General features: G+C 39.0%; 1 protein-coding gene across 3 annotated transcripts in view; it reads left to right on the plus strand.

Annotated features, from left to right (window-relative positions):
* net1 (neuroepithelial cell transforming 1) overlaps nucleotides 1-23,638 on the plus strand; it is a 34,084-nt gene extending 10,446 nt beyond the window's left edge. For 2 of the 3 annotated variants that reach the window (XM_015606657.3, XM_049473301.1), the window contains 8 exons: nucleotides 8,765-8,824; nucleotides 19,231-19,506; nucleotides 20,117-20,179; nucleotides 20,303-20,399; nucleotides 20,494-20,828; nucleotides 20,963-21,133; nucleotides 21,364-21,550; nucleotides 21,750-23,638. In XM_015606657.3, the coding sequence (XP_015462143.3) occupies nucleotides 8,765-8,824; nucleotides 19,231-19,506; nucleotides 20,117-20,179; nucleotides 20,303-20,399; nucleotides 20,494-20,828; nucleotides 20,963-21,133; nucleotides 21,364-21,550; nucleotides 21,750-22,201 (1,641 nt within the window). In that variant the 3' untranslated portion in view covers nucleotides 22,202-23,638. Of the gene's footprint in view, nucleotides 1-8,764; nucleotides 8,825-16,199; nucleotides 16,519-19,230; nucleotides 19,507-20,116; nucleotides 20,180-20,302; nucleotides 20,400-20,493; nucleotides 20,829-20,962; nucleotides 21,134-21,363; nucleotides 21,551-21,749 lie in introns of those variants that run through there. The other variant, XM_007252398.4, reaches the window with a different exon arrangement.
* The last annotated feature ends 3,826 nt before the right edge of the window (nucleotides 23,639-27,464 follow it).

The raw sequence follows: 27,464 nt of genomic DNA on the forward strand, positions 1-27,464 counted from the left end.
ATTTATAAGCTTTAGTAAGTATAATAGCATTAATTTTACTACACTTCTCCGACCTTATTTATTAAAACGTTTATTTTAGAAGACAGAGGTTATTCTGCGTGCAATGCCGCACGCAATGCCACGCGCTGCGTTAAGCTGGCTTTGCGTGGCTAATATTCTGGAGCACTGGACGAGATTTTAATTAATAAATTAATATATTTATAATTGTAATAAATTTGTCCTGGTGAAAAGAAACGAATTATAAAATATAACTTTATATTTCTGTGCATGTTTTAAGTTTTATATAATTGACGGGCAGCACCAGATGCTGACAATGTGCTTTATTTTTCAGATATAATAGCAAAGTGAAATAAAATAAATTTATGTTTGTCAAAGTTATTTTCTTTTTTAATTTTTCTTTTCAAAAACTCCAGCTATTGACTGAGAATAAGCATCTGTTGAAATTCTTAAACAGCAGAATGCCTGTGTCTGCTATATTAAGCTATAAGTCTGTGTACCGAACATAAATATAAATCCTTATAACTGACAGAAATAAATATGACTAATAATAATGTATAGTTACTGTGCAGATTTTTGGGAAAACGGGTCGTGACGTTAAGAAATCTGCCCGCAAAACAGCTCACACTGTGAGACAAGCGACCAAAATTTCTGGCATGTCAGAAATCCCTGGTCGCATTCCGACTGCTCATTCGCAGCTCGTATGGGCAATTAATCGGACATCGCTTCCCCTCTCACACTGCACGACAAACGACGCACGATCAAGCTAAAATTCGGCCCGATCATGAAATTCAGTCGCATCCGACCAGATCGGGCTTAAAATCAGGCTAAAATCGCACAGTGTCTGCCTGGCTTTACAGACTAGCATACAGACACTCTGGCAGAAGCTGGAAAGAGACCGAATATGTCTGTGAAAGCCAGAAAACGAAAAAGAGAAACTAATCCGCCTGAAACATTTATTATACACTACAACTGTAGAGGGAGCCCACGAGCACAAAATCTCAATCCTACCTAGTGGAGCTTTAAATTATCTTTTTTACCTGTGGTGGTGGTGGATTCTGAAGCTCACTTGATAAGCTAACCTCTAGTACAAATACACAGAGTTACAGACAGCCCTGTACATCTGTTTTTAACTAACCTAAGTACTGATATAAAAAAAAAACAGAGTCAAGTCTTAGTTAGCTAGCGTTGGTTGATGTTAGCTAACAGACTAACTGCTAACACCACACCACGGACGATAGCATTAGCTAACAGGCTAAGTGCTAACGGTTACAGACCGATAACACAGACTGAGTTTACGTAACAGACTTATCGCTAACAGCACAACACAGACAAATAATATTAGTTAACTGCTAGCAGCATAATAGTAACGTTAGCGAACAGACTAGCCATTAACAGCACAACACAGACAGATCCTGTTAGCTAAAAGGCTAACCACCAACAGCACAGCAAAGACAGATAACATTAGCTATAATACATTTCTTACCAGGTTCTTGCTTACATACAGTAATATAATTCACTCAAATGCATCATTGTGGTTTAAAAACAGTGGTAGGAGACGTGTCTGTCAATCATGTGTTTTGAAAGTTATCCCAGATTGTATGGAAAATAGTTCCATATCTAGATCAAACACAAGAGCTGCCCTCTGGTTGGTTCAGAGAGTTCGGTACAAACTGTACTGTACTTCTCAGACCACTCCTCCTCTTCATGTGATGCAAACAATATCCCATAATGTTTCAGTGTGGCCCCGCATAGGGAGTGTGTTATGGAAGCTCAGAGTGCTCTTCCTGTCCTGTGGCCTCACCTTTGTCACAAGCACAAGTGACAGCGCTGCTCTGTTCATTCTCACTTCAGCCCTCATCTGCTAGTCCATTAGCTTTAGTGCTGATATAATGTTTTACTCCTTTGTTTTGTTTCTCTGTCGTTTCCATAGTGTCCTTCCTATTTCCTTTACTTAAGTCACAGTCTGAATTCCTTTGTCTGTGTTTGGGAGTGTCTGCTTTTGGTTTGGAATCATTTAAAGTATTTGAGTATCAATGTAGTATTCTTTTTTTATTATTATTGCTTGGTATAAATAAGCTTGTGAAAGTGCAGCATCTCTACCCAAACAGTACATGATCTGTCTGATCTAATGTCTTATCTTAAATTATATATCGGTTAGTCAACTGCTTTTACTGTTTTAATGTGTATTTTATCTTTTTACATAGTACACTATAAAGGGAGCATGATGTGATTGTGAAACTGTTCCAGTAGTCTCTTCTCAGAAAGAATAAACTGCAAGTTAGTGGTGAAAAGAGAACAGAGAGTTTCCGTTGTGGAGATTAAACTTTTAAAAGTGTTTCTGCACACAGCTTGTAGCTGTTTTTAGACTCAATGCCTCAATGCTGAATAGTGAAGTAAAATTAAAGCAAAATTGATATCGCAACATATTTCTTAAATAGGTTTTTAGTCCAACGGCCGATGTGAACAGTATAGAATCCACTGCCTGTGTTGTATATAATCAAACACTGACAGAACTGGGTGATTACATAAAAATATTATGATATATTATTATATATCAGTGTTTATCACAGTTTTTTTTTTTACATACAGATCATCCAATTTTACTGTCTGTAATGAAATGTCAGTCACTTTTTTTTTTTTTTTTTTTTTTGAGGACTGGTGATATCCCTGCCATATTCATTAAATAATATTTTAGATACAAGAAGAACATTTCTTACGATAAAATAAAATATCACCATATGGCCCAGCTCCAAGTAAAATATTAAAAATAATTTTAAAGTAAATTTCCTGTTGAACACATTTTTTCCCCTTAACCACAACATTACGTAAACACATCAACAAATATGTTGATATGATTCACCAAAGACGTCTAATAAGAATGCTATGTATTTGGACCCTACCTTCCCATTGCTGAAATGCCAGAGACACCTGTATGACAGAACAATCACTATCTGGCAACACAGGGTTTGCCTAGCCTGATTGCCACTTGTATGCATGTTTATTTATAATATGTAACTGCCTGTATAATATGTGTGCCTGGTGCCATGTCGGCTTACGTCAGAGCTAATATTAACAGGAAGGATAAGTCAATGAAATGGACTAAAGATAGCAGCAATTGATACAAGATCCTAGACTTGCCTGTTTGTTTTTACAAGGCCTCCCTGTCAGGTTTAGGTTCACCTCGGACAATGCTTCTGTCCCAGAATGATGACGTCAGCAGACCAGCATAATCCTTTCATTGGAGCTCTGATGCCATTGCGTGACTTTTCCCCAGCCGGCACAGATAAACAACCGAATCTCTGATGCTTTAAAACTGCCTTTCTCTGACTCTACCCACTATAATAGAATTAACATAGCTCTCATTCCCTCTGGATCTGTTAAGTGTGGTTTGAAGAAAATATAAACTGCTTTCTGATTGAGAACAGAGCAGGAGGGAAGATTAGAAAGGGAATAAAACTGCCTGGAGCATTCCACAGTTTATGAAGGCCAAGTGAAACTCTATCCATCATTCATCTGAGGAGAGTGAGAGAGAGGGATAGAGGGAGAGGAAGCAAAAACGAGATTGCTTTATCCTGTGCCAGACTAATGCTTTGATATGGAGGGGTATTTTTTTCCCCTCTCTCCTGAATGTATGTACGTATTAGCTCATCAGTTGGACACATGGGCCTCATTAAGGTTCAATTGGAGCTTCATTACCCCCCTTTTATATTTCTGTGCCAACCTTTTTAAAGGTGAATAAGGGAAGAGTCTTTGATGTGGGAGCCTTTCCATAGCCTGAGTTAAGGCACTTTGAGGAGCCTGGGGTGTTCCGAATGCATTCGATAAGTTCCCATAGATGGTCTGGACAAAAGATGGTGCTCGGACATCTGTTACACTGGGATTGTGTTGGGTTTCCCTACTTGCGCCAAACTACACATGAAACCTAAGTCTTAGGTATGAGGGTAATTACAAGAGGATTTACTGTTACTGAGTCTAACAAAAACACTTAGTTTCTTAGTTTTCAAATCATATTTCTGACAGTTCATACTTAAACTCCATTTGCCTAACAGGGAATTCAATGAATTTGTATAACTAATTATAGACCAATTAGACAAAAAGTATATAAAACCTCTAATGGTGAAGTAAGTAACATTATCGTTAACATTACAATGGCTCCTGCAAAGTGAGCAGTCAGTTCTTGAAGTTGATGTGTTGTAAGCAGTAAAATTGGTAACTAAGAAAAAGTGACTTTGGTCACACCAATTTGTAATGTCTAGACACCTGGATCAAAGCATGTTAGAAATGACTAGTCTTGACCAGTTGAGTGATTCTGGTGTGCATCTGTTATGGCCTTTAAATTCCCCAGATCTCAATCTGTTTGAGCATTTGTGGGATGTGCTAGACAAACAAGTCAAGTTCATGAAGGCCACACCTCACTACTGCTGCTTCTATTGCCTGGTACCACGGAACACCTTCAGGACAGAAGTATGCTTGTCGTAAATGACGCGTTTGTGTATGCATGATGACTCTCAGGTATATCCAACACATACGCAAGGTGCCATGCTCTCAGTTAGCTGTAGGGCATGGAGATATGATGTTTGAGTAATGGCAATATACAGTATGATGCGCTATGCTAATAACAGAGTAAAATGTTTAAATATTTATATTTATTTGTAGCACTATAGATAAACACATATGGTATAATAGCTATAAATACATTTTTAATTTAAGTTATTTGTGTAACTATGTAAGTATTTCAGGGTTTCAAAGTTCATGCTACTCCTTTAATTGCAATGTTTGTATTCCGATGATTGGTATGCTTCCAGGCATGATATTAAGGTATGGTCATTTTTATACAGCTCTGGGGAAAAAAATAAGCAACCACTTAAAAATTGAGTTTTTTTTTTTTATTTTACCTAATTGAAAACCTCTGGAATATAATCAAGAGGACGAAACTGAACTCCTTGAATTTTTGCACCAGGAGTGGCATAAAGTTATCCAAAAGCAGTGTGTAAGACTGGTGGAGGAGAACATGCCAAGATGCATGAAAACTGTGATTAAAAACCAGGGTTATTCCACCAATTATTGATTTCTGAACTCTTAAAACTTTATGAAACTGAACTTGTTTTCTTTGCATAAATTGAGTACTGAAAGTTCTGCATCCTTTTTGTTATTTTAGCTATTTCTCATTTTCAGCAAATAAATTATCTAAATGACAATATTTTTATTTGAAATTTGGGAGAAATGTTGTCCGTAGTTTATAGAATCAAACAACACTGTTAATTTTACTTAAACTTGGACCTTTAAATAGTAAAACCAAAGAAACTGATTCAGAAACTAAAGTGGGTTCTTAAAGTTTTCCAGCACTGTATAGGAAAACTTATCTTCATCTGTATGGTATTTTCCTGCCACTGTGGCAAATCTGGAAGCCTATATGTAAACAATTACAGTCATGACAGCCAGTTATTAGAGAAGTATATGTCTAGGCTAGGAATCCTGCACATCCCCTTTTTTTTCTCAAAGCTGTTTTGGTGACACAGTTTTAGTTAGTGAATATTCAGTGTATGTTTGAGAATTACTTCTGTGGAAGTAGTAAACTTGATTTCTGTTATATCTGTAATATTTAGCACTGATTCTTGCTTGGGAATCATGTAAGCAGTGAGGAATAGTGATGACTTGCCAGACTGGATTATTCCTGTATCTTGTTCTCTAAGTAAGGCATGGAAAATTTGGATAAATTACCTTTTTATTAGACTTGCATCCCCAGAGAGTCTAAATATTTCTGTTGTGCTTGGTACTGCCAGCTGCTGATGTGCCAGTTTCCTATCATGTTCAATGATGTGGAAAGTTAAGATTTAAGCAAACACTGGATTCATCTGCCTTGGGAAAAGTTTTAGAACTATCTTCTCTGTGCAGCCGTTCCTGTGAAAGTGCCTATCAGGCATGTTGTGTATTCAGACAGCAGAGCAGTCAACGCTGTTATTGTGCTTTCCATTTGAGTCCAGCTGACAACAACAATGAACAGCCCCTGAAAGAGGGAGTGGCTCTGTCCTTTTCCATGAACACAACCTGTTCACAGGCTCAGCCTAAGCAAAGGTTTTTATATTTAAATGTGTTAAATTAGGCCCGTTATTTGTTTTTAGGAGACGTTAGCGAGACCTAAGGATTGGAATCAAATTAATTACTACCTAACAATCAGTTTAATATAATTTAAATGATTAAAAAATATGCCTAATAGTTAACATTGTTTATGATTTTTGCTCCAATTATATTATTGGTTTATTATCTATATCCAGAAATTAATACTTATTTTGTTAAGGTATTAGAAGTTCAATCAGTTCAATCACTTTGATCTCCCATTATTTCTACCAGTGGCTGCCAACAGGTAAACATCTGCTTTTGGCAGAAACCAACCCATCTCCCAAATTGTACTACAGTTTCACTGAGAAGAGGGCTGCTGCTTTAACGGTAATACATTAACACAACAGTAGTCAATGTAAGGCTAAGTTTCCCTAATGACTACCAAAGACACAGAATGGGCCAATTATGTAATCTGCAAATTGCTCTTGTATACTCTCTTTATGTTTAAAGTTTTACCTTAATGTGTATCATCAAATATTGCATGCACAGTTGAATTGTTTATAGCTTTTCTGGGACTGTAGAAATGCTATTTAAAGCTGCAGTTTACACCAGTAGTATAGCTTAAAATATACATGGTGGAAAATGGAATTTATTCACATTAAAACTTAACTCTTGCATGATTGTATGAGTTAAACTTGTGGATTAAAAACCAGATATAGTGTACAAAAAGCTTTCTATTTGTGAAACAGGGTTGTTCAGTGGAAGTTGTTCAGTGAAGCTCAGTGAATGACTTCTATCTGATCTTATCTGGTCCCACAGGGTGGTATTTACCATACGGTAATTTTGGTCTTAAATGTTTGAAGGAAAAATGTGATTGTCTTGACTTACCTATTTCCACTATCTGAAAGCTTACACAATCATATCTGTGTGTGTGCAGTTCTGTTGCATTCCCCCAGCTGCCATCTACCTCAGCTGCCTCTGTTTTCTACCCCACACATGGCGTTCTGTTAATAACCTTCTCACAAATGGACTGCTTAATGCTTTAGGCTTTGGCAAATGTAGTGTTATGAGGCCCTTTTACCCCCTTTTGTGTGTCTTCAGAAGTTTAGGATGAGCTTCTGTCTGTTTTGCAAGCTTATAGAGCTCTAATTGGACTTCCACTTAAAACATCCCGGCAGGTCTTGTGTTTTTAGTTTTGTGGAGTGACTTCCTGTAGTGAACCAGAACACACACTTTCTTTCTCACACACACACTGCAGGTTACGTTTTCCACCTGCAGAGCCTTGACACGTGCACACACTTGAACATTCACACACTTGGATGCTAAAATCTTTTGGAGGGGTAATGATGTTCTTCCTGATTTTGATGGGACCTCCTTGGGGGCTATTGTAAACCTCAGCTATGTGTGCTTTCAGCAGACACCCTGCCTTCAGGCCACGCAGTCTGAAGCAGCAGGAAGCAAATGAATAAGAGAGAGTTTAAGAAGCAACTGTATTCAAGCTTGTTTTTTTCTCGCAACCAACTTGATTTACAAATCCACAAAGTGTATATTAGAGAAGTGCTTTGAAGAAAAGCATGAACTTTTAAGTTAGTGGTTCTTAAGCTTTAGAACCCTGTAAAAAGTGTGATCAAATAAAAACTTTAAAGTATGACCTACTGCGGCTACTGTGTGGGTTCCGCCTGCTTATTTTATTATTCAAGATTATTTAATTTACAAATTATTGATGACTGTTTATGGTCAATGCAGTATGCCTCCTGAGACATTATGGGAAGCTTAAATGAGAACTCCAGTATAAAACTGACTTTTGGTTTAGTAAAACATGATAAAGAGTACTTACCTTTGTTGAATAGCCCACCTCCGCTTTCCCACAGCTTTCTGAGATCAAGTCATTTTGTGTTTTTTTTTTTTTTTTTTTTTTTTTTTTTTTGGCCCAGCACTCTTTACAACGGGGGCTTTGGGGGCATCCACTTTCATCTCCAGATAAATCACTTTTTACACTGTTATTCAGGCTCAGAGTAGCTCCACACCTCATTGGTAGAATCTAGAGAGCTCTGACATTTAAAATGAAGAATTAATAACTTTAAAAGTGCACAATAAGCACAAAAAACACTGTTTACAACCCATAGCATTAGCTACATCTCTAGGTGCCGCCATTACTGTACTGATCATGACTATAGACATAAATACTATAGACATAAATACATAGACCCCCCCCCCCCTAGCCAGTGAGGCGATGCATTAAAATACAGTGTCTACATGGTATCTCCTTGACTCCTACGTTAATCACTCAACAGTTAATCCTAATGCAGAAACTGAGAATTGTAGAGTTCCACAGGGCTCAATAGTAGGGCCTGTGAAACTGTTAATCTTTATATTTTAACTGTAGGTATCATGGTGAAGCACAAAACATATCTAAAGTTATAAAAATTACACGTTAAAACCACAGATTTCAGAAATGTAAATATTATTTATATTCATGCAGTACATTTTCTTGGGATGCTTTGGAAACAACCAGTAGTAATATACGTCCTACCGTTTGAGAACCATTGCCCTTGTTTGTCTAATAGTGAGAATATTTTGCTTTCATGTCATATATATATATATATATATATATATATATATATATATATATATATATATATATATATATATATATATATAGGTCTTTTTTATTGAATAATAACAAGCTGTTTCTTCTCCACAGAAACGCAAGCGCAGAGAGAAAGAAGATGATGCCGTCAGTCTGTGCAGCTTTGACTTTAAGGTAAGTGGCACAAAAGGGTTATCTTAAAGTTAAACTGGTGGAAACTGTTTTTTTAAACAAGTCCTGAAGCAGCTCTATGACTCTCTCGACTCATTCTCTCAGGTTCTTGTCTGTGTTCCAAAACAAATCAACAAATCTCGATCAAAAGAATCCTACTCTGTTCTATTTATATTTATATACCAATTAAAACAAACTAGAGGGTAAAAATAAAACATCACAAGATCCAATATCCCAGAAACTTCCTAATTCGTCTGTGGATAATGAAGCAAATCTTTCTTCAAATTAAAGTTATCTAAATGCTATTTTTGGACTGGGCCTTGGAGAGTCAGATAAAATCCTGTTTGTTTGCAGGAGCAATCAGGGCAAGCCATGATAAACTTCTGGAGTTTAATCTTAAGATTACACTTAATCCCTACTGTCATCTCCCGAAATGTAAACCTCACACAAGGTTACTCAAAGCCAGGGTCTTGGGTTTAGTATTATGATACTGTATCATAAAAACTGCCGTGTGTTACGCAGGGCTGGATGGTTTATTTTCCTGTAATCTCCAACATTGTCAAATCTTTTGCTTTCTTTTTCGCAATGTTTGGCATGGGTGATTCATATTTATCCTTAGGAGCTTTCCTGTCCTGTCAGATTTGGAAATGGCTTTTGTTCAAATCTAGTGCTTGGCTATAAATAAACTTATAGAAAAAGTGGGAGTGGGGTGTTTTTATGAATATGGTTTGGTTTCTGGAAGGATTACATTTAACAGTACAGTCTAGTGGAAACGATACTGTAGAAGCAATGTAGTTAAAGAAAGGTAATTCACTATCTCAAACAACATAACCCAGCACAGAGTTTATTGATTTAGTGAAAAACAACATGGTTGTTAGTGCATGGTTGTTTTGGGTTTATTATTATATGTATAATATAGGGTCTCATTAAGTCAGGCAAACTGTACACGTTTCTATTTGTTATTAACACACATTCTTAAAAATGATAACCTGGGGGATATTTTGGCTGGATTCACCATGAAACCAGTGTTGAACTCCAGAGACTTTAGCTAAGAGAATTTAAGCTTTTTTTGTATCCTAGATCTTTTATATCATTTAAGCATTACAAGATATGAGTGTTTATTTAGTTATATCACCCTGTTCTTACAGAATTAGAAAAAAACATTATTTCTTCTACTTAAATTCTTTCTTTTTTTTATTACTAATCCATTTTAATTAATTAAGTTCATATAGTACATATAGATGAGAGATAGATATAATAAAGATAAATAAATAAAAAATAAAGATTTTCTCTGAAATGTTGTAATAGTATAATTTAAAATTATTTATATTGAATTGAGATTTAAAGATTCAACAGAAACCTTTTTTTTTTGAAAGGGTGTAAAACCAGGCCATATTCAAGACCTTCACCTCTCACCCCACCCCCTGAACAAACATACCAACTCACACATACACACACACACACGCAGGGCTTAATCTGTGTAAGTGTGTTATGGGGGAAGGGGGACACCACCAGGTGTTCTCCACCTCCTGTGAAACTGTAGCATTGTTGCCAAGTAGAAGTATTGGCTCTGTTATCTTCCTACTACTTACTAAAGGCCAGCAAGAGTGAGGTACACTTATACAAAGCTGTTCACTCTTTTCCTCTCTTAATTATACAAGTTAATTACACATGTAAACTGAGGTTTCTCAGTTAATCCTGATGTAAGCTACACTCTTCATAAAATGACACATTCAATCCCTGAGATTTCTGTTCAGTAATCTGGCCAATCAGTGCTAATTCTAGTGTCATACAAACTGACATAAGACCATGAAATTCAAGGGCTCTGCAAGCTTCAGTATCTATCTAAGGTACACAATACAATACAGTTGAGTATAAGCACAGTGTACAAATATCCACTATTTCCTCCAGCCCTGTGTCTCGTCTTGTCAGGGAGGCGTCTTACAGTGTGAGTATTGGTTACCTGTTCTGTTTGGTGGCAACCAGCTCTGTTTGAGGGTGTGCTTTCAGTCTAAACGCACTTCAGTGGACAATTGTGCAATATATGGGAGATTTCAATTTCAAGTTTTGTATCAGGTGCCATTCTTTGGCATTGTAGGTGTCTTGTGCAAGTGTTGCTGGAGTGATGAAGGCAGATGTAAAAAGTTGGTTATTATTCACACCATTGCAGGTCTGGAATATGTATGTGTATCATCTAGTTTGCTAGGTAACTTAGCACAAAATGACAATAATAAAAACACAACCATTTCCTTCCCCTCCCCTCAGGAGCCTGTTATCTGTTGCTGGTATCTGATATCTGGTATCTTTTATTTTTCTTTTTTTTTCTTTCTTAAGGAAAATTATATTTATAGTAAGAGATGGTGCTGTTGCGTGTTTTTTGTAAAGCACGTGATGATTTTAAAAAGGTCTGCTTCTACTTTTAGTTTCTTTGTTTGGTTCCGGATGAGGCATCTCCAGCTACAAACAAAGAATAAAAAAAGAGTTAGACAGAAATCTGTTCATCGGTTTACAGGAAAAGAGCGTTGGGTAGTATGTTTACGTCTGTAGGCCCTTAAGGAATAGCCTTCTTAGAAAAAGAAAAGAGAGAGAATTTTCTTCTGAAACTTCTGATTTAGATATAATAAAAGATTTCAATGATCAAGAATTGTGGATGATGAACCCATGTAATTCCTACCTGAAACTTTAATGTTTTGTTTGATTTGCACAATTTTAAATTCTAGGGTTGCTTAACAGTTATTGAGAAAAGACGGCTAACTTGGGGCCCTATTAATCTGTAGTGTGATTAAATCTAATTAAGGCATAAAAAAACTCTAAATCTTGATGCAAAGCTGCAGTACAAACATACAGTAAAAGCAGCTAAAAGCTATAAAATATAAGGCTGTGTTTTTGCAAGAACTTGATGATTCAATACAAATCACATTAGCGGGGTTAATAGTCAACAATATAATCAGAAAATATTGAGATATTGTGGAAATATATTGCTATTCTTTGTGTAAAAAATTTGGAAAACCAATTTTTTAAAACCAATGTAAAAAAAAAAAAAAAATTATACAGTATTGATAAATAGAATAATGAAATACTTCCATATATCAATATACTCAATGACTATTCAACTATTCAATTTAAGAATTTTGTAATCAAATTTCATGTCCATAAATGCTGTGCTTTTTGGTACAGCACAATTTTGCGATCAGAAGTAACTGATTTTATAGGGCCCTACTAACCAAACTACACACGCGCATACATTTTTCATATAGCTGACACTGTTTTACATTTAAAATTTTCCCTCACACAATTATCTTGTTGTTTAATATGAGCATTGTTTAATAAGAAAATGCTGTCTGTGCTCTAGATGCAGAAAAACAGTTTCACACAGCGGCACAGTAGTTTTGAGAAGATGGTGTTAGATACATTAACATCTTAGCATCAGTGCCAGACTGAAGATGTCTGCTGTGTATTAGCTGATCTGTCGGATAAGAGGATGTTCTGAAAGTTTGATCTTTGGGGAGCCATTCCTGTAAGCTGTGTTTGTAGATGAATAGAGGGGAAAATATCAATAAAAATATTAGATGACAAAAAAAGGCAGGAAAGCTGGTGATGTAGATGGAGGTGGAAAAATGGATGGAGAGAGAAGTAAAAACATCAGCTGCTCTCTGTCTGGGTCCTCCCACACACAAGTAAACATATGACCTTCATATACACACTGCGTGGACTTGCCATGTGCAATCATGTTTTGCTTTCAAGAAATAGGCTATCATGTCTTCCTCTTCCTGTCTGTTCAAATATGGAGTTATATGCTTGTGATCAGCATTATCTTTCTCTGGAAGTGCATCTTCTGAAGCTGTGGAGGTGTGAGATCCACTACAGCAGGGGTGTCCAAACTACAGCCCGCGGGCCATTTGCGGCCCGTTTCCTTTTTTGGAGCGGCCCGCGAGGTATTTTAGAAATAGAATGAAAGTTGACCCGCTGTTTAAGCAGGTTTTTATAATGTGAGATTCAAAGTTTGAACGATAGGAGTCAGAAACAGGCCAAAGAGTCTAAAAGCGGAGAGGGTGCGCATTTCTAGCACAGAAAAAAGGGCCAAAGGGTCTAAAAGTTGCTGTAATTAAGGAGTTTAATATTAAGAGACATCATAAAATTGAACATCAATTTTAAAAATCTTAGTTTACACAACACTGTCTAAGACAAAGATAGTAAGTCAAGTAAAATGAAATTAAATGAAATAATCAGGAAAAAAGTATTATTTAAAAGGGTATATTTCATTATTTGTTTTATTACAGAGTGTGGCCCCTGACTTCAGATATATTTCTCCTTTTGGCCCCCAACAAAAAAAGTTTGGACACCCCTGTACTACAGTGACCAGGGTGTATAGCATGGACTCTGCGCTGTATGTAATGTTAGGAACAGTATCAATTCCTTTTGAGAGTCTTCTTTCATTTCGAAGCCTCTTTGTTCTGCAGTAGTAACTCAATGTCCACGAGGGGGCAGCAGCCCGCACAGCTCAGGTGCTTCAAACTCAGACGCCACATCAGCTCTGCAATCGTACTATGTACACATACATCTTCTTCTACTGAATTGTGACACTGAGATGTCAGCTATGCTGGGAAGAGCTTCAGCGGATGTTCATATTTCAGAATGCTGCCCTGTTCCTAGCAGGGTTGGAGAATCTAGTGACTCAGCCATGTGGGTGTCTGTTTTGTTTTTAACACCCATTTCTTCAGCTGCCCCAGGTGTCTGGGTGTTTCCCTGCAGGAGGTAGAGCACGAGGTGTGCAAGTTCAGCCTTGTCTGCCCTTCAAAAGACTACCAAACCCCTTGTCAAAACAGAAAGTCCAACAACAGCCTATCTTTCCATATTATGAGTACAGCATAGGGGTGGTTGTGTTCAGTATTGGGCTTGGTTCAGTTTTAAACCCACACATACACACTCACACAGGAGTGCATCCTATAAAATCTTATCTTTCCTCCTATGACCTGCAGAATCTTATTTTTTTTATGCATTGTTTCAAACTGTATTTTTTAAGCATACTTAGTAGGAGTGAGCAATAAGGCACTAAAATAATGTCATAATTTTTTTTTAGGTATAATGATATATCATTATTTCATCCTGACATGTTAAAAAACGAATAACACCTCTTAATTGCACACGTATACAACTACAACGAAACTAATGTTGGTTTTATTTTAAATATGCAAACTTTTCTAATATAAAGAATAACAAGAGTAACAAATATTATATGAACGTAATAATAGTAACAGAAATAATGCAATTTATAATATAATTACTGTAACAAAAAAGTGCAAAAGCATTTTGGTGCATGCATTAGAGGTGTGCCATATTGTATCAAATGCAATAATATTGTAATATCGTCAACATTTTTCAATATGGTGAACAATATTATACCCTGAAATAAAAATTCACACTGTTCTCATTTCCCATTACAAATCTACTAAAGACAGATTATATCTGTCCAGTATCTTTTTTTTTTTTTTTTTTTTTTTTTACCTTAATACTGAATATATAGAGATATTTGGAGAGCATTATTAGTGTCAGTTTGGGGTGTGCCCTTTCATATCGTTTGCAATAATAACATTTAATTTTCATTTTGTTGCCATAATGTATTCTTGATTTTTTTTTTTTTTTCTAATTCAGTGTTTTGTCATATCACCAAGAGTATCGTTATTGCGAAAATATTGTGATTTTATTTTAGGGCCATATCGCACACCCCTAGCGTGCATATTAACTGAAAAAAGAAAAAAATATACAAAACATAGTCTTAAACCTTCGTAATAAATAGCAAAAATAATTTCAAATACTGTTTCAAGCCAGAATACTGCTTTTGTCATATATTTGTTTGCAGTTTAAAAAAATTATGATGGCGTATAATACATCCCCTTATACCTAGTTTATTACGGCATGGTTTATTATTTTATCTTTTTAATAGCTTTTACTTCAGCAACAATTAAATATTATTACCAGATGATTCCTTCACTTAGTTGTTAAATTATAATAGAAGGCGGCTGACCACAGCTTCCCACACTAACACAGTGCTGCATATGTGCAGTTTCACACTTCACTATTGACATAGCAGGGTGAGCAGAAGGCCACTAAACTACTGTTCTCCATTTGCTTAGCACACACTGACTATTCTTATTTACACCATTTTACACCTATCCCCAACACTCACTACACTCCGCTCCATTTGCACAGCTTTAGGTCCTCTTTATTTTCTTCCTGGGAAAGCAGCAGTAAAATACTTTACTTTAACAGCTCCGGTTCTCACAGCGCACCGTACGGCTCAGGGGTCATTTCTGACTTCTGTACAAATGCAGATGAACTGGTTGTGCGATTGTGGGTGCGGAGCATAGATGCGTACTGAAGCCTTTGTTCAGGGAGTTCTGTTTTTTTGGCGTGGCCCTGTTCAGTTTCTCACTTCTGTACTGTGAAACTTCTTGTTACCTTTGGACCAGACTCCCACCTCCTTTAATCAATACACAGATACAGAGAGAGCAGTGAGGCGGGTAGGTGAAAGAGAGGGGGGGCTGCCCATCAGCTCTGGCTGCTCAAAACTCTGATTGATATTTCTATTGATTACCCCCCTCCCCCATGTTTGCCTGATGAGAGGGTGATAACGACTCTCTCCTTCATTAGGCAAATTTCAGAACCCTGAAATCTCTGCACTTTGCACCTTTCTTTTGCTCCACAGCTTCACAGTGACTTCTGTTCTCAATTCACATTAAGCCAAAATTGGGACATTTACTGTACTACAGTTAGCTTAATTGCTTGCTTTAGGTCTCAGTAGTCAGGTTTCTTTGGAAAAAGTGTGACTTGCTTGCTTTTATCAGTTGCAAATTTTGTTGACTCAACTTTCAAACAAGTACAGTTTTAAAACAGTACTGTAAACTGTATGTGCACCAAGCATGGGCAGTGTATATATCTGTTTTTATATTAATTTTCATGCAGGTTTCATGTTACATGAAAACACACCAAAACTAATAGGTGCGCTGACAGATAACAAGTGAATAAAGATGTGAATAAATTTAATGTTTAAAATGTCAGACTCACAAGCTTTACAAGTTGTTAGGTTTTTTGCTGATTTAATAAATAAATTAATCAGTTGCAAAAGTACAATTTTTCCTTTGTGCTTCCACACAGACTTATGTTAAATCCACACTAAATATTTTCCCTGTCTGTAAAGTAGACACAGACACAGCAAAGTGCTTTGGGTTTTCTTGGCTTGTCTCCTGTCTCCTGTTCAGGGTAGTTTCAGGTCCCTTTGCCTATCCCACCCCTTACTTTGTAAACCCCACCCACTTTGTAATCAGGCCACTCCCCACCTCAGCGCTGAGTATTTGAGTTCTCTTCCCTCCCACATGCCCAGAACAAAGTTAGACATTATCAGAGCACACTGTGTGTGCGTGTTTAGAAGTTAGGTAGCTCCGCTCAGGCGGACAAAGAAGATTCAGGGGGACAGATTTTTTTTTTTTTGGTGTTGAATCCCCCTCTAGTTGTGTTATTTATTTTTTAGTTATAATATTTAATCGTTTGTGGATTATCGCTGACTCTTGGGAATAGAAGAACTTTACCAGTGGATTTTACTAAAAGAAATGGTGGCTTACGATGAATCTGGTGTGGTGCCGATCAAGCGGACTCTACAGAACATAGACTACCAGAACCAGGCTTGTAAAGAACTTGAGGTGAGAATCTATTGGTTAAAGGTGACATCACGCCATTGTGTGCTGAACAGCCCTTTCCTGATTTGTACATTCAATGCTGTATACAAGTCGTTCCCACTGTGTTATCAGTTGAGTCAGAACCTTGCCCTCGTCTTATCTTCACGCTGTTTTAGATGCTGTTTTGTTACGGCCGTACAGGTGTGTTTCTTTAAGGTGTGTTTAAGTTGTCCACTAGCTAGAGAGACTTTTCAACAGGTTTGCTTTTTGATGGTCAGCCATGCTGAACCTAATATGCCTGAACATAATAATAAATGAATGAGTTCAGACCTGAAGAGCAGGTAGAGCAGATGGTAGGTGGACTGAGGTGCCCTCAGGGCTGCGTGAGTGCACTCACTGGGATAAAAAGAATTCCAGCAGCTTCACAGCAGTGACAGGCTACTGCAGCCCAGGTGTGCCACCCCCCCCCCCCCAACCCCATAAAATATCCAGCCTTGCTAAGAAGAGAAGTAGCGCTGTAGGGAAAGAGGATTTGGATATAAAGTTGCTTTACTACTTCTAGACTCTTCTTCCGTTTTGCGGTTTGGGGTCTGCTGATTCGGAAGTATAAAAAAGAGAAGTGGAGGAGCTGCCGGGAAAGCTGAATGAAGTCATAAAAAATGAATGAAGAAATTTAGGAACCTATATCCTCAGGCTTTATTCTTACCTCTTACCTCATTCTACATTTTATCTACACAAAAAAGTAATTACCCCAAGCAGAGAATGTCCTCTTATTTAATCAGTAATTTGAACTTTTGTGTGGTCTGCATTGCAAATCAATGGTCACTCAGCAGGGGGACTCCACAGGGGGCACACAAATCCCCTTCCCAACCCCCAACAGCAACCACAATCTGAACAACTGTAGTGTAAACTCTTTCTTCAGGGGCAAGGGGGGCTTCCTGAGGCCAAGACCTGCTCACAGTCCCTTTCCTGGGAGTTGGGAGTTCCCTGCTGGTCTACAAAGCCAGAAATATCTTCTACTATCAGCCTATCTGTCTGCCTACTTGTTGCTCTTTCCACAAGATAACATACAATTGTGAGAGCAAGGGGCATTTGTTATTACAGGACCACTTAAATGACAGGAAAAACATGGCTCGCTGGCTCACTGGTTGAAACTTTGCCAAGGTTTGTTTAAAGCCAATGATTATCTCGCTTCATTAGTTTATGCATTTAATTATATAAACAAGTCTAAGTCAACACAAGTCAGGATATGTTGTGTTTTGGTGGTCTTTTGTGGACCACCAGTAAACTTTAGAATGTGTTTATTGGCACAGTAGATTTGGTTAGTCTCGGCTGGATCCGTTTTCTGTCTGGAAGTCCCGGAAAGCCAAGTACAGTTGGACCTTAGTGGCAGTTCCTGGCTAATGTGAAGTGGTGGATCTGCTCTGCAGCTGTGTGTACTGGTCCAAACCTGAATAGAAGGACTGTTCAGCACTTTGACTTTGCCAGACTGCACACAGAGTTTCTCTCTCTTACACACACACATACATATTCGCAAACACTCTTGTGTGGAGGTAAAGCCAAGGCCCCACATGTACAGTAATTGTACATTTAAAATGGATTATAGACACTGGCACTTTTCTGTGTCACATTTGTAAAGTTGCACACACAGAGATTTTCTTGTTTTCCTTTCCTTCAAGCAAGCCTCAGGTTTAAGACAGTGATTACAGTTAAAAGTAATCCTGCAGGTCTACTTTAACCACCCCCCTCCTCCCCTTCTCCTACGATTTGTTGGTGTTGGCTCATGTCCCATTCATTATGGAGTTCAGGTGTGCTTCTCCCTCTCACGCGAAAGGCTTGTAGGGCCTGTCCCAACACGACGGTCTGGTTCAGTTGAAAATTACAAGAGAAGCGAGACGGAAAAATGGAAGGGAAACGTTGAAGGTGGTGGTTGGGGAGGTGGTTTAGAGGGGTTGGGTGGGGGGTAGTTTAAGTGCTGCTTGTTTACAAGACCTGGGTCCTTCCCCCTGCTTTACCTCGCTCACTGTACTCCCCTCACAGACATCATATCAACTATAGCAGCACTCCAGCCCCTGTGGAAGAGAATTAAACAAGAGTTTAACAACAGTTAAGACAAATTGGACTGTGCTGTGCTGAATCAGTTACACTAAACATAAGTTATGTGTGTTTTATGTGTCAGCATGAGACAGCTGAGCTAGGGGTCTTGTGCATTCCGTGGATGCCTGTAGACCCCCTGATCTCCAGGGCAGCAGGCAGAATGGCCCCTTTGTGCATATTTCTCCCTCCATCTTGCTGAGGGGTCTTCCTCACGTGATGTGCCCAACAGCTGCTGTCTCTAGAGAGGGAGTCCATCTTTTGCCTGCCTGTCCACAGCCCAGGAAACGCCAGCCAGTCTGACCCCAAGTCTACCCCTGTAGCCCTTCTCTCCTTTCCTTTCCTCTCCTCTCCCCACATCCTCTGTCTCTCCCTCTCGCCCCTGGCCTGGGCTGCTCCCAGGCAGGCGGTGGAGTCCCGAAGGAAAGTGTGGGTCTTGTGACTAATCTCACATTAAAACAACGTGGTGCATGATCAGTCAGCTGACCAACTCCTGTGTCCTCTGGCTATTTCTGAGCTTTAACTTCTGAATGTGTCATAAGAAACAGTTCAAATGTTAATGAAGCTGAATGGAATTCACTTTGCTTGTGGTCAACTAGCTCTGTACAGATGGTTTAATCGTATTTTATTTATTTTCTGCAGGAACCCAGTACCAAGCGCGTGCGGCCGCTGGGCCGAGTCACCTCCCTGGCGAACCTCATCTCCCCCGTGAAGAATGGGGCCGTCCGCCGCTTCGGCCAGACCCTCCAGGCCTCGTTCAGAGGCGATGGGCGGTCCCCAAGCGTGCCCCACCACAAGGCCTGCAGCAAAGCGGCGGCACCCACACCCCCCAAGCGACGAAACAGCACGCTCTGGTCCGAGACTTTGGACGTACACCAAAAGGGCACGTTTTCCACCAAAGAGATCAAGCGGCAGGAGGTGAGTGCGACTAAAGCTGAAGAAAAAAAAAAGAAAACTATAACAAAACAGAGCACAGCACAGAATGAACCAGACTAGTAAAACCTCACTCTCTCTAAACATCTCAGCCAGACGCTACTGAATCAGCCCTGGTGACTTATTAAACCCTCAGGGCCTGGGGTTTGGACGAGCTCCTACCCTTATATTTTTTTTTTTCGTCTCGCACACACTCACTTTTGTGTGATTTTCATTCTTTGGCTGGCTGTGTTTATTTGGTGTGTACTCTGGCTGCTTGAAGTGGAATAGAGCATTGAGGACGAATTTTCATACTTCACAGCCAGACACACTGAGTTAACAGAGGGCCACTGGTGTGACGCACAGGTCTGTGCTGTCTGGTTCTCCCAGCCAGACATCACAGCAAACTGCCACAGCATAAGCACATTCCACACCAGATCGAGAGAGCCTGAGAGAGTGGAAAAAACATATTTAGCTAATTCAGACCCAGACCCAGTTAACTGAGATATTTCCTAAAGTAATCCATTTCAAGTTGTTGACCACTATGTTGCTAAGTGAGCACTTTCTGGCTAAATATATAAAGTAACACCTCATTTTGTTTCATGTTTATCTTTAGGCAATCTTTGAGCTGTCGCGAGGAGAGCAGGACCTGATTGAGGACCTCCAGCTTGCCCGCAAGGTTGGTATCATTTTGGATTAGCGCTTAGTGAAGTAATGCAAACAGGTTGTATAAGAGCTTGGCTATGCTCTCCTACAGTCTTAGTGCTTGCTGTGAACTGATTGATGGATTCTTTGTTTACAGGCTTACCATGACCCAATGCTGAAGCTATCAATCATGTCCGAGGAGGAGCTAACGGCCATCTTCGGAGATCTGGATGCTTACATCCCTCTGCACGAAGGTGAATATAACACTGTCTCAACACATTTCTCTTGTTATGGCATGTTTGTGTTTGTGGTCTTCAGTGATATTAACATCTCACCCTCTCCTGTCAGATCTGTTGGCTCAGTTGGCCAAAGCTACAGGCCCTGATGGCACAGTAGGAGAGATCGGCCAAATCGTCGTCGACTGGCTTCCGAGGCTAAACGCATATCGGGCTTACTGCAGTAACCAGCTGGCAGCCAAAGCCCTGCTGGACCAGAAGAAGCAGGACCCAAGAGTGCAGGACTTTCTGCAACGATGCCTAGAGTCGCCCTTCAGCAGAAAGCTGGACTTATGGAGCTTTCTTGATATTCCTCGTTCCCGCCTGGTTAAATACCCACTCCTGCTGAGGGAGATCCTCCGACACACGCCGACCGAACACCCGGACACAACCAGTCTCGAGCAAGCTGTAAGTATAGAGCAAGACATTAGTGAAAGATATATGCATGAGTTATATATATATATAATGATATATAGAGACCATATGAGGAAGCAAGGTTTTAATAAATGCTCTGTTGTGTTCTGTTCTGTGCATTTCTACAGGTCAGCATCATTCAGGGTGTGCTTGCTGATATTAACATGAAGAAGGGCGAGTCAGAGTGCCAGTACTACATCGACAAGCTGGAGTATCTGGACGACAGACAGAAAGACCCCCGGATAGAGCAGTGCAAGAGCCTGCTGTGTCACGGCGAGCTTCGCAACAAGAGCGGCACGGTAAGACTCCTAGTACCTCAGTCCTCGTGAGGATTAACATGGATCACTAGCCAAAAAATCAGTCACGCAATAAAACAACCATCCTTAATCTTTCAAAGAGATGACACAAAGACCTAGGAATTTTTGCAATGATCACAACACAGGAGACAAAAGAAAATTCCTCTCCTGATGTCTAGACAATCTGTCCAACAGTCTTTAATCTCTCCTAATCTTTCTGTTTTGCTCTGCAGAAACTGCACGTGTTCCTTTTTACCGACGTCCTGGTCCTCACTCGGCCGGTGACGAGGAATGACCGCCACTGTTTCCAAGTTTATCGGCAGCCCATCCCCGTGCAGGATCTAGTAGTCGATGACCTGCAAGACGGAGACGTTCGCATGGGCGGCTCTTTCAGAGGGGCTTTCAGCAATGCAGACAAAGGTGAGCTCTCAGAACTTGAAATACTTGTAATATCAGACCTGTTTATCCGCTTTATTAAGCAATGTAATTAAATCAGGCCACGTTACATAAGAGTTGTTAAGTTGCTGGATTAATTTGCAGCCGTCTACACCACCCTTTCTTGTTTTTTCAAGTCGCCGAAGTTTATTTTAACACGACTCTTATCTCTATTCTCTTGCAGCCAAGAACATTTTCCGCGTCCGCTTTCAAGACCCGGCACACGGCCAGTCGCACACGCTGCAGGTTAACGACATTTTCCACAAGCAGCAGTGGCTGAACTGCCTGCGCACTGCCATGTCAGTCGTCCAGAGTGAAGCACCAGCTGCCACCACCACAACCACCACCACCACCACCGACGTCTGCTCCAAACGCCGCTCCTCCACAGCCTCCTCTGTAGTGCACATGGACGAGATTGATGAGAACCAGCCCCAAAATGCAGCATCAGCTCCCAGCTCACCTCAGAGTAACGAACCCCCCAGCCCTACACCTTCAGCCACCTCCACCATCTCAAACTCTTCAACAACATCCTCATCTTCCTCGTCCTCATCCTCTTCCTCCTCCTCATCCCGTAAATCCAAAAAGGACAAGCGTGGACTCTGTTCGCTAGGGAAGCGGAAGGAGACCATGGTGTAGGGCTAACCTAAAGACTCTGTGGTAAAGTTAAGGACTTAAAGCTGGTTTCAGGGAACACCCCCTGATACAGCGGACTTGTATTTATGTGTGTTGGAACCGTCTGGTTCTGCGGCAGTGTTTCTGTGTTACTGTCCACAACGGCAGCTATATTACAAACCCCGCTCCAACCCGTCCCACTGCGGAAATGATCCGTACCTGAGACATGCAGGATACTCCGGGCGGACTGCATGCTGTGATCTCCAAGGAATCGATCAAAAGAAACGATTCCTGCACACTTTCACTTCACTTTCTCAAGTGACTGTTCAGTGTGAGAGAGTGAGCAACTCGCCATGTTTACTGTTATTTTGGTATTTTATTATTTTAATATTGATTTTGTTTGTAATTAAAGTTTTACTTTTTATATATATTTTCAATCAGAAATTTACTGTAGCTCTTTCGTTTGCATTGGAACAGCACTGTTTAGCTTTCAGCTGAAAGAAATTCAAGATACTCAAGAACAGCAATAAGGGAAGAACGAGGTCAGAAATCAGAAACGTCCAATATGTTGTACAAGTCTGATTCGGAACTCTGAAATCTCTGGAAGAGTCTTATTTCCGTACATTCCTATCCTCATCATCAAACTTCTGTTTCATCAGCCAGATGTTTATGGTTCATAATAATTGACAGCATTAATTTAAAGCATTGTTTATTTTTTATTATTTTTAATTCTTTGTTTCTTTTAAAAACCCAAAAGAAATCAGTACAATTGTGATGTACAGTAATTTACACTGTCGACGGATCAAAATGTGGTATTTCTTTTTTATTTTACTCATGTAAAATTGAAACTGAGCCATGTTGGCTTTTTTTTAAACGAGAAAGCTAACTTCCCCAACATGATATGGATTATTTTTCAATGTAGCATCTTGCGTGGAGCTTTACTTGTGGAGTCTCGCCTGCTCCAGAGTGGACCATGGCATGTATGTGCTTGTCTAAGCACAGGAGTTTAGTGATAGTTGGCAGAGAACTTGTAAGTTGTATGATGGCTTAAGGTACGTTGGTAAAAAAAAAAAATGGATGGAAATTTTGAATTGTTTTGGTTAAGAGAAGATTGACTTTCGATTCAAGGCACTACGCACATCCACAGCTGTTGGTCTGATGTCTGAGGTCTGTGTTTATGTTGTTGTAGTGTCTTGAACAAAGTACGAAGGTTTGATGCGCTGGTGAAAAGCCAGTGAGAGCTGTTTTTAAAGAAAGATGAAAAGAATGTTAGAAAGATGAAACTGTTGAAGGTTGAAGAATGTCATGTAAAAAGTGTTAAAAGCCGTTTGTAAAAAAGACTAAAGAATATGTTGAACTTTGAAAGACTGCGGTGGACTTGTAAATGTGTTTTGATTGTAAAAAGAAAAACGCAATAATTAATGGAACAATAAAGGTCTGTGTAAGATTTGCATCTGAAAATTGACTTGGTGTATTTTCTTGTTCTTGTCCTTGTTCACATAATCTGTATGTGAGTAGCTGGTAGGATCCAGCCTCTCATGCCTTATATGGAAAAGGAAACGAAGCAGAAATGATTGCCAAAGAAACTGTATCCTTGTTCCTTAGAAGATCAGAAGACTTTCTGTTTCACAATCCCACATAAAATGAAACAGCTGGTTTCATGACAAAACATGAAAGTGTTGACCCGTTTCAATCATTAGTGGGTTTTCTAACCTCTATGTTTCTGAATTTTGAAAGTATGCATTAAAACCTGAATGGAATAAATGCAAACATTCAGAAATGTTAAGATGAGGTGAGAAAAGTCAGAATACCTTTTTTTTTTTGCAAACAAAGACTTAAAATTGGTATTATGAACCCTATACTATTATATACAGCCTTGTACTACCTTATACTACCCTATGCTACTCTGTAAGTTCCTATACTAATCAGGTTTTAATTGAAAGCTTTGTAGATAACAGATGTAGCATTATAGTACATAAAAAAACAATGTTTTACCATCCCTTTCAAATCCTTTCCACACCCACCCCACCCTGCCCCAACCTACATCCACTCCACCACTTCCAGTTCAGCTTACCCACAACCATCCTTCCCCACCCAACCACCACACATATACACGGTATAATACACAAAACAGACATAGTCTATTACTAAAAAACTGTCCCCTTTACTACTACCATATGTTACCTTGTATTGTCCTATACTGCCATATAAAACCCTACATTACTCGAAATCACTCTATTTTCCATTATGTGTCCAGTTTGTAAAAAAAATAAATGGCTGTTTTTTTTTTTTTTTTTATCAGATGTGGATATTGTGGAGTAGGTGGATATTGACTGGATATGACTGGCCCTGAAGATGGCCTTAGAAATTCTGCAATATCAAATCCAAAGCTCTGGGCACTGCTCTCCCTGAACTGTCTGGTGTGTTTGTGCTCCCAGATGTGTGGTGGACATTGTCTGGGTGGTACTAAGATATCAGCTCTCATTAGGTGGGCACAGTTCATCTGCTCATCTTGCTCTTCATCTCTAAACAACCACCAACATAGCTATAAAAATAATATATATATATATATATATATATATATATATATATATATATATATATATATACAGGATTAGTACGGTCATGTAAATCCTGGAAAATAATCATGAAATTTGAAAATAGCTATTTCCAGGCCTGGATAAGTTTTGGAAAAATAAAAATACCCAGAATTTTTTGGAAAAGTCATGGAAATTCGGTCTACAAATCTTTGTGTTTTTAGTTTATCGATGGAGAAAATGTATTTTGAGCTAACAAACACGTCAGGTCAGAGTTAATTCAGTAATTTAAGTCTACTCAATGGAGCTCTCAGGATATGACACACATTTTACTAACAACATTTTATCTGATTCATTTTAGACCTACTATAATGAGATGTTTTTGGTTTTATTGTCCATGTCTGCTCTGATGTTTTAAAAATCGTATGGTCATAAAAATTCTCAAAGTCATGGAAATTGATTGGTTAAAACGTGTCTGAACCCTGTATATAACACTAGAGAAATGACTCCGTTAATAGCAAACAGAGTTGAATCTTCCTAATCTGCTTGTTTTGATGCTGCTCCTAAACACGGTAAGCCTGCGCCATCTTAAAGTTTCTGTGTAGAACTTATTTTGCAAAACATTCGAATGGAAACCGCATTTAAATCCCCTTGTTTAGTGACTTGCTGCTGGTCCAGGATACGTGGTGGACCCCTCACTTCCATGACCATGACTCACACACTGGTGTTTTCAAGGAATATTTCAAACACATTTCAACAGCAATAAAAAATGGCCCGTAGTGGCACCGTGCCTAAACACCTTCTTCCAGTTTCTCCAAGCTAAGCCCCCACCATCCACCCCCACCGGCTCACTTCACTTCCAGTACGTTCCAGAATGTGACTTGGCATCAGTATAAAGAAAGTGAGTCTCCATTAAACAGGGCTTTTTTACGTTTATCTCTCAACCTCTGGTTCCGAGGCCTCGGCAGCTCTGCCTTAATCTCTTTCAGCGGGAACCCCAGTGACGAACGAGCCGCCAGCAGACACTTAACACGTCCAGAAGCACGAGTCCGCTTTGTCTCACACCTGATGACCAATCACTGAGGCTTTGTTGGTTTACACTGGCTGTGAAGAATGCGACGGGCTTTGAGGGGATGAGCTCATGGGCTGGATCAGCGCTCGGAGAGCCTCGCTCCAAACACTTTTAGCCAGCTTTACGGGCCTCACTCTAATTGGTCCCTGCATGGGTTGGCAGCACTGGTTTATCGAGGCCCTACTGGTTTTCATATGGAAACATATCCCTCACGTCTGCCTTAAAGGGATGATGAGGGAATATTTTGACTTGTGGTTTCTGCTGTTGCTTATTTACATAGATTAATAAAGAGATAATATATGCTTGATTAAAAATGTAGATACTTTAAATCATTGGCTATCATTTTTTTTTACAGTTGGAGTCCCCCTTTGTGGATGTTAAATGCCACCCACGGTACCTGTGGTATAAAAAAAAACACAACCAACAGCACCACTTTTAAGATGCCAAATCAAATAATGATAAATAGACATAACTGCAAATTATACATAGAATAGATCAATCAGATATCTCAAACTAATATACCAGTGCATCTCAAAAAAAAGGTTATAAGTGAAAAGTTAGTTTATTTTAGTAATTCAATGCAAAATGTGAAACTCATATACTATACTGTATAGCGTTGCTGTCCTATAAAAAACACTTATCTCCATTTTTGTCGATTTTTAGTTTACTACATACTTTGAACAGACAAGCTGTCCCTTACACTGTGCCAAACTTTCTTGATTAACAGACAAATAGAAACTCTTTAAAATGACCTGAAATAAACTCTTTTTACATTGACTTCCATTGAAAATGTACAAGGTTTTTTCTCTCTCCTGTAAAATTGCAATTTTGGAGATAAGCGTTTTTTCATTGGACAGCAACGATAGATGTATTACACACAGAGTGATCTATTTTAATCATTAATTTTTTATTGTTAATTGTTGATTATAGCTTAAAGCCAATGAAAACCTAAAAATCAGTGTCTCGGAAAAAAAAAAATATTATATAAGACCAATTAAGCCTTTTGGTCCTGCTGGAAAATGAAATCCTCATCTCTGTAAAAGTTGTTGATACAACAGTGGATCAACACCAGCAGATGACAGACATGACTCTCCAAACCATCACTGATCATCAGTAAATCAGTAAAGGGAGCAGAGTCTGGAGGAAGAGTGGAGAGACACACAGTCCAAGCTGCTTGAGGTCTAGTGTGAAGTTTCCACCAATCAGTGATGGTTTGGAGAGACATGTCATCTGCTGGTGTTGATCCACTGTGTTTTATTATGAAGTCTAAAGTCAGTGCAGTTTTGTTTTCCCACAAAATCTTACAGCACTTCATGCTTCCCTCTGCTAAGCTTTTATGGAGCTTTTATGGAACTTTTATGGAGATGCGGGTTTCATTTTCCAGCAGGACTTGGCACACTGTCAACACTGCCAAAAGTAGAGTTTCACATTTTTAACAGAATTTCTGGAATAAAGTAACTTTTCAATGATTATATAACATTTTTTGAGATGCATTAATAGTTTACTAATATAGTTAATCGCTTTTCTGTATGAAAGCACACTGAAACAGTCAATATTATTTTTTATTTCCTTGGCAATACAAATCCATTCCTACACTCTAGGAGTTACATTCGAAAATGCCTCTTAAAACTTAGATACTCTGCAAAAACACAGAAAGCTGGGCTTGGAGGCATCTGGG

Source organism: Astyanax mexicanus, chromosome 2 (genome assembly GCF_023375975.1).
Source record: "Astyanax mexicanus isolate ESR-SI-001 chromosome 2, AstMex3_surface, whole genome shotgun sequence".
Taxonomy (NCBI): domain Eukaryota; kingdom Metazoa; phylum Chordata; class Actinopteri; order Characiformes; family Acestrorhamphidae; genus Astyanax; species Astyanax mexicanus.